This window comes from Equus przewalskii, chromosome 18, assembly GCF_037783145.1.
Source record: "Equus przewalskii isolate Varuska chromosome 18, EquPr2, whole genome shotgun sequence".
Lineage (NCBI taxonomy): Eukaryota > Metazoa > Chordata > Mammalia > Perissodactyla > Equidae > Equus > Equus przewalskii.
Window position 1 is genome coordinate 10,032,950 of NC_091848.1, and position 12,783 is coordinate 10,045,732.

Genomic DNA, 12,783 nt, shown 5'->3' on the forward strand with positions numbered 1-12,783 from the left:
CAGCATCTGAAATCAAGGTTTTAAAGAGGAACCCAGGAGCAAAGCCAAAATTGAGAATCTTACAAATCATGCAAAGAAGATCCATCTGAACTAGATGGATGGGAAAGTTAAGGGAAATTTCAAGAACAATACTGGCAAGGAAGACTCTCCTTTGGTGGCAGATCTGGAGTGTCTCAGAATAAAGAATCCTTCAGAGGTAGTCAGTATTGAAAAGAGAAGCTGGGAAGAGTTTCAGCACTGGGCCCAGGAGGGCAGCTGTGAGCTGCAAATAGAACATTCTCTACTTGGAAACTGAAGTCTTTGTAGGACGTTCTAAAACGGCGCATCCTTCCGCATTTCAGACCTCAAGTCCTGAAGATTCCTTGTCTCAGAAGGTTGCTTGTTTCTCTCCTTGCTTTATCATCTCCATTTTCTCATGACCAAAAGTCTTCTAATTGGCCAGTCTGGTTTCAGTTTCTTTTTTTGTCTTCCAACCTATGCTAGACAGAACTACCAATAAACGTTTTCTAAATGCTGTCTACATCAGGTCTGTCCAAGTGTCCTCAAAAACCTTCAATGCTTCACTGTTTCATTTCCCATCACATGTGAACTTGGCCTCGTTGCTGAGATCTTCCAACATATGTCTCTATTAGACCTATTCACTTTTATTTCCTCAATACTCAGTCTCTGATCTATTCATGTCCATCTCTTTCTCCATCATTATTATGCCTGCTTGTCTGCCTTTACTCATGTTTACCATGCTCTCTCTTTTTCCCACCACCTAGCCATCCTTCAAGTATGACAACCCACCCTTGAAGCTTCTCACGGCTTCTCCCGCTTAAGAATTAATATAGGAGTCAAAATCTTGTTTGTATAGTCTAGTAGTTAATTTTCAGTACCACTGTACAATGTTCTAATAAATTTTTTTATATTAATCTTTAATTCTTGCTCATATATTGTTTCTTGAGGGTTAAGCCTATAATTAGTCTTTCTTCTATAGTCTCCAATGCTTAAGACAGTTTTAAAACATAAAAGATAAATAAATAATTGTTGATTGATTGACTTATTAAGTCCACAATTTAAACAAACTGGCTAAAGTAAATATATTTTTTAACTATTATTCCAAAGATTATCCACTTGATTACAACGAGTTTTGATTCAAAGAGCTAAGCAATATATAATCCATGTTAGATAGCAAAAATACTTAACATTTTTTTATACATAAAACCTTTCGGTGACCAATTCCTAATTGCAGTGAATTAGAGGCCAGACTCCAAAGTTGGATTCCTTAGGTCACAAACACGAATCTCTGCTGCTAACATTAAACTAAGATACTAAGCTCCCATGCTCTTTTGTCAGTAGATGAGGGAACACGTATGTTGGAAATATGATGAGCAATGAATTCACAATGGCCTAGAGAAAAATCCTTATCCTGCAACTTAAGGCAAGTGCTCATCAGCAGGTTACTTCACGAGTAGGGTTGGTTTTTGAAAGATTTAAATGAAATTGTGACAGGACCTGGAGTCAGAAGATTTCATTCTCTCCCTGAGTAGTGAAGAGAGTATTCAGACATTACTCATATTTGGAAAATCAATCTCAATTTTAAAACCTTACTTGTTATATCCCTAGCCTTTTCAAAAACAACATTCTATTAGATACTTCTCTGTATTTATCCATATTAATTTAAGGTCATAGAACTCAAATAATACACTAAACTTCACGGAACCTACAAGAAGTAGATTTCAAAAACTATTACTTTATTACTATAATCTATATAGAGTTTGGATTATGTATTAAAATATCATGCTTCCTTGGAAGCAGTTGCAATAGCTCCCTTCAGTTTCTAGGACTGTGATTCTTGTTTCCATGTTATAAAAACATAACATAATTTTGCACCTGTCACATCTAGTGGATGACCAAAAGATATCTTCTTTTGTTTCTCCCACAATTAATATCATGCCAGAACTAAAGGATGGTTAGAAGGTACCAAAGGCATAGTATAATTTATATTGAAGAAAAAAAAAATGCAGACCCTGTAGTTCATTATGTCTGATATTATTGTGGGTCATGCATTAAAGAATTAATTTCAACCTCCTAAAACCCAAAGAGGGTAAAACTACCATAAAAGCCAATGGTTGGAACCACTCTGACTGTCTCTTCTTTACAAGTATATTAGGAGCAGATCTACACTATAACAGTCAATGAGATGGGGAGTTTCCATTCCTTTCAGTAGGCATTATTTAATGTATTAATTTAAACTGCGAAAATTAGCATAGTTCTTAGCGTCTGGACCAAAGTAGATATCAGAGCAGATTTTTCACTTTTGGATCTTGAACCTTCAGATGCAAATTTTGCAAAAATTAGGCCTATTGTGAAACTAATAAACTCATTGGTGACTAGGTTTTAAGAAAGTTCTGGCTTTATGCAATTTTATAACATAATCATATCACACAGAGAACTGCCGCTCATGTACTCCAGATCAGAGGAACTCAGTCAGTACACCAAAAAAGAGAAAACACAAGAAAAGAAAACCAAGAAGTTTCCATTCAAAAGCCGTCAAACTAATGTACTTCCCATGAGAACATAAAGGAAACAAAGGAGTGGTTTTGAGGGAAATTGTTAAATTCTTTTATTAAGTAGCGCTGAATGTGACTAGATGAGATTAGTTAAAATCAGAGTTGGGTTGAAGTTAAATGGATTCTGTGACAATTTTCTCCCTTCTCTTGAGATTTCTTGAGTGCACAGTTCACCTGAATTAATAGTAAGAGGCATAAATTTTAGATGGAAAGAAAAGGAAGAATAATTCCTGCTGGTGTGCAGGGGATAGCAAACTGACCAGGCCAAAACCTCCAGAGAACCAATTATTGGTTTCTAGACTTGAACATTTTGTGAAACATTTTCATCAAAGAATATAAATGTAAAAGTCGAAGGTGACAGTTTCTTTCATTACTGTTCAAATTCAGTACCTTGCCTGACCCAATCTCCATGATGAAGTTTGTGCTGTAATGTATAGCAACATTTGTGATACCCAGAGAGCAGCTCTGCCCATTGAATGGTCACCATGGCTTCTTCATCTTCACAAGCACTAGCAGGACGCTCGAACAGGGAAATCCAGGCCGTTGTGAAAGCAATTGCTTGAACCTTGAGAGAGACATTGAAAAGAGAACAAACATAGGCAGCGTAATTGTTTCAAAAGATTCTGTGTTATTTAAGATTAATAAAGAATGGGTAATGAATTACCAGAAATACCTTCAATATTATTTAAAAGATGGACAGTTATATTAAAGACAAAACAACTACAAGTTAGTAAAGCAATTACCAAGGGCAGTTCATTATTTGCTTTTAAGATCCACTTGTCATTAAAAGCAGTGAGAAAGAAAAGCTTTCATACTATGAAAGGAAATTGTTCAAATTAGGCAACTTCAGAGTTCACAGGCATATTCTAGGGTCATGCAGTAAGTAACAATTTTTCAGAGGTCGGGTGGAACTTGATGGGAAGACAGAAATCATTGTATCCAATGTCTAGGTGTCAGTACTGCCCTCTCTAATTCATCTGTCCATTTGTTACACGATATAGGAAATAAGCACTTTCCAAGAGGCTGGTACAGAGAAGCCCAAAACCTTACCAAGGAAAAGCAGAATAATTAATTTGAAATTGTTATGAGAGATAACTTTTGACATTTAATATTTAACGTTTATTAATATTGGGATCTAATAGATTAAGCATCCTATGGCAAAAAAGGTTAGTTAGCAATTTTTTTTCCAAATAAGGAAAACAAGACTATACATAGGTAAGAAAATCACAGTGAACATTGGTTTCCATAAACAAGAAGAGGAATTGTGACCTAATCCATCTTTTGTATGTCCAACATGCGTGGCCGCATCACACTCATTGCGTTCTATTTCTATATTGAGCTACAGATTGATGATTAAATCCATAGTGTTCAAGCTTTCATTTCTTCACTTACCTTTCCAGTTACGTCCCCAAAAGAAAGAATGGATTCATTGGCATCAAGAGGGTCATACCAATAATCCATGCAAACTGGTGCTCCTTTCAGGCCTTGGAGTTTGTATTCACAAGAAAACTCGTCTTTGGACAGTAGATCATAGAAACAAATCTCTTTAGTTGTAAAAGCCACTACTATCTAAAGTAGCAAAGTAGAAAATCAGAAAACATTTCTGATGAATTTAATGAAACCAATATGTAAGGCAGACATGCAAATCTTAGTACCAAATGAGACATCATTTCCTGAGGGTCCTTAATAGTATTACAGAAATATAGTATGGTGGCACAAATGTGCTTTATTCCAGCTTTGGACTCTAGCAGAGAAAAAATACTTCCCATTGAGGTATCTGAACATACTTTCTTCCTTATCCCCACGTCACACACTCACCAATTTCTTCCAGACTAGATGGCTAATCTCATAGGAAAAACAAAGACACAGAGAGCTACAGCATCATAGTCATAGCAGAAACTTTATACACCATGCTTTATGAAGTAAGGTTAAGCGTTCACAGAAATCAATTGATAAAAACTCTGTAAGTAGCCTTGCTAAATCAGATAAAATCCCAAAAGCTATTTTAAACAGGGTAAATAAATTTGTCAATAAAATTGACAAAACTTTAGCTAGACTAACCCAAGAAAAAACAGAGAAGATACACATTACTAAAATCACAAACAAAAGAGTAGACATTACAGTCAACATTATAGAAATAAGAAAGGATTACAGGAGAATACCATGAAGAGTTGTATGCCAACAAATTAGATAACCTAGATGAAATGAACAAATTCCTATAAACACAAAAATTACCTAAACTAACTGAAGAACAAATAGCAAATATCAGCAGACATATAACAAGTAAAAAGATTGAATTAGTAATCAAAAATATTTCCCACAAAGAAAATCCCAGGCCCTGATAACTTCACTAATAAATTTGACCAAAGATTCAAAGAATTAACACCAATCTTTCTCAAACTCTTCTAAAGAATATAAGTACAGGGAACATTTCTCAAATATTTTATGAAGCCAATACTATCCTAATATCAAAATCACACAAAGACATCACAAGAAAAGAAAACTGCAGATCAATATTCCTAGTGAATATAGACGTAAAAATCTTCAGCTAAATGCTAGCCAAGAGAATTCAGCAATATATAAAAATGATTACACACTATGACCAAGTAATATCTATACCAAGAAGGCAAGGTTAGTTTAACATACAAATATCAATCAGTGTAATACACTATATTACTACCATAAAGGACAAAAACTATATGATCATTTCAATAGATATGAAAAAGGCATTTAAGAAAATCCAACACATTTTCATGATAAAAATACTCAACAAACCAGGAATAGAAGGGAACTTCTTCAAACTGATATAGAGCATGTACAAAAAAACCCACAGCTTATGCCATATTTAATAGTGAAAAACTGAATGTATTCTCCCCAAGATCAAGAGCAAGATGAGGATGTTCACTCTCATGACTTCTACTCAAAACCATACTAAAGTTTCCAGCCAGATAAATTAGTCAAGAAAAAGAAATAAAAGCATTCGGATTGGAGAGGAAGAATGTAAACTATCTCTTTTAGTAGATGACATGATCTTATACATAGGAAATGCTAAAAAATCAACAGCAACGGGGCCGGCTCCATGGCCGAGTGGTTAAGTTCCCCTGCTCCACTGCGGTGGCCCAGGGGTCGGATCCTGGGAGCGGACATGGCACCGCTCATCAGGTCACGTTGAGGCGGTGTCCCACATCCCACAACTAGAAGGACCTGCAACTAAGATACACAACAATGTGCTGGGGGGTTTGGGGAGATAAAGCAGAAAAGAAAAAAAAGATTGGCAACAGTTGTTAGCTCAGGTGCCAATCTTTGGGGGGAAAAAATCAACAACAAAAAAGCGATTAAAACTAACAAACAAGTTCAACAAAGTTTCAGGATATAAAATTGTTGTTTTAAAATCTATTGTATTTTTATGCACTAGCAATTAAAATTCTGAAAGTGAAATTACCAAAGGCAGTGTTAGAAGAATGACAAGGCAAAACACAGACTGGGATACAATATTTGTAAAGTATCCATCTGAGAAATGTATGTACCCAGAATATACAAAAAACTTTCAAAACTCAATAATAACAAGGAGGGCCAGCCCAGTGGTGCAGCAGTTAAGTTCATATGCTCTGCTTTGGTGGCCCAGCGTTTGCCAGTTCTGATCCCGGGTGTGGACCTACACACCACTTATCAAGCCACGCTGTGGCAGACGTCCCACATATAGAGGAAGATGGGCATGGATGTTAGCTCAGGGCCCATCATCCTCAGCGAAAAAAAAAAAAGAAGATTCGTGGCAGATGTTAGCTCAGGGCTAATCTTCCTCAAAAAAACAAAACAAACAAGCAAAGAAAACCCTAATGATAACAAAATAAAACCAATAAAAAATATGCACAATATTAGGACATTTTAACAAAGAGGATATACTGGAAGCAAATTAGGACATGAAAATGTACTCAACATTATTAGTCATTAGGGAAATGTGAATTGAAACTACAAGAGAAAATACAAACCTATTAAAATGGCTAAAATTACAAACTACTGATATATCCAACAACGTGGATGAATCTCAAAATAATTATGCCAAGTTAAAGAAGTCAGACAAAAAAGGAGTGAGTACACACTGTATGATGCCAATTATATAAAAGTCTAGAAGATGCAGACTAATCTACAGTGAAGAAAGCACATGCGTGGTTATTTGACAAGGAGAGGTGGGAGGAGTTGAGGGACGATTCCAAAAGGGTCCAAGGAAATTCTTGAGAGTGGTAAATATGTTCATTATCTTCTACTGTTGATTTTTCACAGCTATATAAATGTATTGAAATCTATGAACTTGGATACTTTTAATAAGTGCAGTGTATTTTTGTAATTATACCTCAATAAAGCTGTTTTTTAAAACAGAAGAAAAATGAAAGACATTTTAAGCTTCTATGTTGAGTAAATACAAAAGAAAAGCTAAGATTTAGTTATCAGTCCTGGAAGGAAGAAGCAGGGCAAAATAATCATTACATAATACAGCAACACAAACGTTACACGATAATGACGGAATGCTGCACACAGATACCAAAAAAATCTGGACTAGCACTACCTTTTAATCCATACCAGTTAAGCATTAACATCAGATCCTCAGCAAGAAGAGACTGGATATATGATGTCAGCTGCCACTCTACAAGAAACAAAGACTCTGAAACACAGGTTCTGATGTCAGGGCTGCCTGGGTTTACAATTCTTGCAACACTGATTACATCCTGTGTGACCTGGGGCAAATTTCACAACCTCTCATTGACCAGTCTCTCATTCTTAAAGTGGGAGTGATATCCACTTCATGGTGATCTAGAGAGGATTAATAGAGAGTGTCACATAGGAAGCTAGTGATGATGATGATAATTCTTTATGGTTCCAGGCGGTACAGCATACTATTTTGCACTAAAAAGAACCTGGATCTTTGGAGAAATGGTTGATTCTGGGTCTGGCATAATAAATATACGAAGTGATCCTGGAACGTCTTGTTATACCAGAAAGCAAAGAAGCTCTCAAAGACTGTTAGGATTATATCAAAAAAGACTCAGAAGCTGACTTGTATTGGTTCTACTCTCCAAAAATGGTATAACTTTTGGGATGGGATAATAAGTCAGTGGATTGAAACAAAGCAAATTTTTTAAATTCATGAGTTTGTAATGATATTGGTAAGAATAAAGATAGTAGTACTCATTTTTCATTCTTAGAGGATATTAGAAAACCAGCTCATTATTTTGAATACTGGGAAATAAAAGTAAAGAATTGGGCATTTATCCTGCCTTTGTTATACAGTTTTTACTACATGATAGCTAAATAATTGACAAGAGACATTCCTTTTTATAGAAATATTCCAGCTTATAAAGGAAGAGGAAATGATGAAATTAGGATGTCACCATCTTGCCACCTCTAATAAATTGATGGATCTCGGAATAATCAGCTATAATGGTTAACATCCCCAAAAAACAGAGATCCAGGCATTTGGTGCCTCCTGATTGAGTAACACCTATTCCAAAACAAACCATCCTGAAACTGATCAAGGCTTTAGACTTGATTACTGATTTACTGGAAATACAGGGAACAAGTGGACATGTTAAGCAACCCAATGTAAACACAAGCTGCAAAATCCAGACTGTGGCAAGCTCTAAAGAAAAAGCACCTAACCTCTTTAACAAAGACATCAACAGCAACAACAACAACAAAATGCAAGAATAAAGAAGACATGGAGGAAAACTGATGGATCAAAAGAGACACATCACAACGTTTGGACCTTATTCACATCTTGATTCAAACAAACTATCAAACAATCAATTAACAGACTATTAAAAAATTATAAGACAAGGAAATATGTACATGATTGGATATTTGATGATATTAAGGATTATTGCTATTGATATTAAATGTGATAGTGGTATCATGATTGTGCTAAAAAAGACATTTTTTAGAAATACTGAAGTATTTACAGACTAAATTGGATGTTTTGGATTTCAATAGAGGAGAGGTATAGAAAAAACAAGATTGGCTGTGTACTGGAGATAGTTAAGGGTGGATATTGGTTCTTAATGCGATTATCTCTGTGCTTAAAATTTTTCATAGTAAAATTTACTATCTGCTTAACATGAAATACTAAGAACATGGATTCTTTAAGCTGCATCCTTCCCTCACAAACTTATTTTTCTTTCAATATATTATCTTGCTCATATAAGTATGAGTTATAGTTATATAGTTATATGATATCTATAGTTAGATGAAAATATTTGGACTGAGTTGGCGCTACCTATTAGAATTAAGAAACTGACTAGTACAGTGGTGAAAATCAGATAAGCAATCCCCTGTAATCACACTGAGCTGTGCCATGCAGTCTTATAGCCTTTCAGCTCTGCATAGAGATCCACTATCCTGCTGTAAATTATAGAGTCATAAAGGTCTTATCAGCTAGTAATGCAAAAAGACCACATTTGGGACTGGGCCGAGAATCTGAGTCATTATCAGCAGTGTCATTTAAAGGCATTCAAGGGAACAGCTTGGGAAATCGAGTAGCTCACTTGGCTCTACTGGCATTCCCTCCAGGTCAGATGAGAGGCACAGAAGAGTGATGCAGCTCTCTGTTGCTGATGGCGTTATACTTGACATTGATCAGGAGCCCTCACCCGCCATGTTTTCCCCTTTACAAGCATTGAACTTATTTATAAAGACTTTGTACCTTGTTTACATTTTCCAGAGAAACCAGACTAGTCACCCACAGATGTTTAAGCTTGAAGGCATCTGAAGTGATGGGAAGCGTTTCTTGCAGCTTTAAATTCTCTCCCCAGATTCCTAATAAACATTCCTTACTGATGGTCAGATAACGACTTGAGGTTTTTAAGAAAATTGCTTTTTGAATGGTGTCCTTGTGTTTCACTGGGAGGAATTCAAGGTCTTTCCACTGGGGAACCACAGTTGCCTTTGCTCATTCATCTTTCTCGTAAAGTCCTAACAGCATAAATGAAGTCAGCTTGTCCCAATTAATGAAGCCATCTTGGGCCACATCCACTTTGTCAAAGAGGGCCCCATATTCTTCCTTTGTGCCCCAACCAACAATCTCTGTCATCTTCTGCACAAACTCTTCTCTGGACATACAAGTGGTTTGCCTTGACTCTGAGGGCTGGAAACAGGAATAAAAAACAAGACAACAGTGACAGCATCATAAACACCAGAACATTGTGCTACCCTCAAAAGGTTGATCTAATCAGCAATTATTCCAAGATGAAAAGAAAATGTCTTTTACTTTATAATAGTATTATACTTAAGTGAATTTAGGCTAGGGAACAAATAATGGTCAGGACTCCAAGCCAACATCCTCAACCACCAATGTCCCTATATCTGGAAGAGGGGGGCAGGAGAGTCAGAGATTTGATATGATGATGGAAGCAGAGGTTGGAATGATGCAGGGCTATTAGCAAAGGAGCGGCAGGTGGCTTCTAGAAACTAAAAAAGGCAAGGAAACAGATTCTCCGCTGGAGCCTGCAGAAAGAGGGTAATCCTAACAATATCTTGTTAGCCCTGTAAAACCCATTTTAGACTTCTAACCTCTAGAGCTGCAAGATAATTAGCTAGTGTATTTTAAGCTACTAAGTTTGTGGCAATTAGTTATAGCACAAATACAGTGATACAGTGGTTTACAAAAAGTAAATGAATCCTCGAAGACAGTTTAGCACAGCCAGTAATTCTATCATACCACAGCGAAACTTTAATCCAAGGGCAAGAAGTCCACTTCTGTAAATACATCATTATAAAAAATAGTGAAACCATATACACTTTATTTAGTTATTCACAGTAGTTATGTTCTTTAAAGCCTCTGCAAATCCTAAATTAGCAGATGCTGAACCATTGCTCCCAGAGGAAATACAGGGTTAGGTTATGGTGAACCTGCGGTCACAGTGTTTTCATCAACTGATGAATTCATAATTTTGTTTCATGTATGTTTCTGTTGAAAGACACTTTATTGAATATATATATTGTTAATTCATTAACATTAAGTACATGGCCAACAGCCCTATAATTCATGCCTGAACAAAGCTTATCCAACACATATATTTTCTCCATAAGGCACATCACAGTCTCTTGCACTTAGGACACTAGACAGAACTTGATCACTATACTTGGGACCATTTCAAACAGTGAAATCACCAACAAAAACCACAAAGCATAAAAAACTTGGCATTAAGTAGACCACAAAAAGGACACTTTTTTACAGTGTGAGAGCTGGAATAAGGCAGAGTGTCACCTTGTTTGACCTCAGCCTGGAATACATACATCTGAAGACTGAAATTCTTGGCCACTCTATACATGGCCGTAAAAGACCAAGAAAGTGCCTTGAATGTTGATTTTGGGGCTACAAATAAATTTTAGCAAGTAAGCAAATTCACAAATAAAGAATCCACGAAAATGAGAATCATCTGTATTTCAAATAAGTATGACATTGATAGGCTGTTTAGTTTGGTGAGATTAAAATTAGAGAATCTACATTTCCTACTGTCTCAGAGCCAAAGAGCTGGGATTGACAGCAAGCATTGGGAGGCAACATACTGTAGAAGAAGTCAAACTATTGTAGGTTTAATCCTGGTTCCACCAGTAATTGTGGGAACTACTGGCAAGTTACTCCACTGCTGATCCTTAATTTCTCCACCTGTAAAGTGGATATAGCAATATCAGTCTCAAGAAATGTTACAAAGATTAGCTGACATATCAAGAGATGCAGAAAAAGAATTTGACCAAATTCAACACCCATTCCTGATAAAGACTCTCAGTAAGCTAAGAATAGGAGGGAACTTCTTCAACTTAATAAAGAATATGTACAAAAAACCATATAGCTAACATCGTATTTAATAGTGAGAAACTTGAAGCTTTCCTACTAAGATCAGGTACAAGGCAAGGATGTCCCTCTCACCATTGCTTTTCAACAGCATTTTGGAAGATCTACCCAATGCAATAAGACAAGTAAAGAAAACAGAAGGCATACAGATTGAGAAGAAAGAAATAAAACTGTCTTTGTTAGCAGATGATGATCCTCTACATAGAAAATCCGAAATAATCATCAAAAAAATTCCTGGAACCTAGTGTTTACAGCAAGATTGCATGATATAAGGTTAATATACAAAGGTCAATCATTTTCCTATACACCAGAGAGGAACATGTGGAATTTGAAATTAAAACTACAATATCATTTACATTGGCATCCACAAAAATGAAAAACAGATAAATCTAACAAAATATGTATAAGATCTGTATGAGGAAAACTACAAAACTTCAATCAACGAAATGAAGAATAACTGAATAAATAGAGAGATATTCCATGTTCATGGATAGGAAGAGTCAATATTGCCAAGACCTCAGTTCTTCCCAAGATAATTTATAGATTCAAAAACTTCTGTTCTGTGAAATACAACACCAAGAGAATGAGAAGATAAGTCATAGACTGGGAGAAAATATTTTCAAAAGATACATCTGATAAAAAAATTCAAAATTTACAAAGAATTCTTAAAATTCAACAATAAGTAAACAAACAATCCAATGGAAAAATGGGCCAAAGATCTTAATAGATACCTCACCAAAGAAGATATGGCAAATAAGCATATGCAAAGATGCTCCACATCATATGTCATCGGGGGAACACAAATTAAAACAACAATGAGATATCCCTACGCACCTATTAGAATGGCCAAAATTTGGAACACTGACAACAGCAAATGCTGGCAAGGATGTAGAGCAACAGAAACTCTCATACATCGCTGATAGGAATGTAAAATCATATAGCCACTTTGGAAGATAGTTTGGCAGTTTCTTACAAAACTAAACATACTCTTACCATATGTAGATCCAGCAATCACACTCTTTGGTATTTACACAAAGGAGCTGAAAACTTATGTCCCACACATATGTTTATAGCAGCTTTATTCATAATTCATATTCATAATTGCCAATACTTGGAAGCAACCAAGATGTCCTTCAGTAGGTGAATGGATAAACTGTGGTGCATCCAGAGAATAAAATATTATTCATTGCTAAAAAGAAATGAGCTATCAAGCCATGAAAAGACGTGGAGGAATCTTAATGCATATTACTAAGTAAAAGAAGCCAATCTGAAAGGGTTACGTACTGTATGATTCCAACTACATGACATTCTGGAAAAGGTGAAACTATGGAGACAGTAAAAAGATCAGTGGTTGCCAGGGGTTAGAGGAGAGGGAGGGATGAA

General features: G+C 35.9%; 1 protein-coding gene across 3 annotated transcripts in view; it reads right to left on the reverse strand.

Annotated features, from left to right (window-relative positions):
- LOC103558415 (cilia- and flagella-associated protein 337-like) overlaps positions 1-12,783 on the reverse strand; it is a 63,563-nt gene that overhangs the window by 23,898 nt on the left and 26,882 nt on the right. For 2 of the 3 annotated variants that reach the window (XR_011529065.1, XM_070582288.1), the window contains exons 1-2: positions 3,948-9,240; positions 2,946-3,120 (exon numbers count right to left, since the gene is read on the reverse strand). Coding sequence is in view for 1 of the 3 variants with exons in the window: in XM_070582288.1 (XP_070438389.1) it covers positions 2,946-3,120; positions 3,948-4,016 (244 nt within the window). In the remaining 2 variants the exon portion in view is untranslated. The other variant, XR_011529066.1, reaches the window with a different exon arrangement.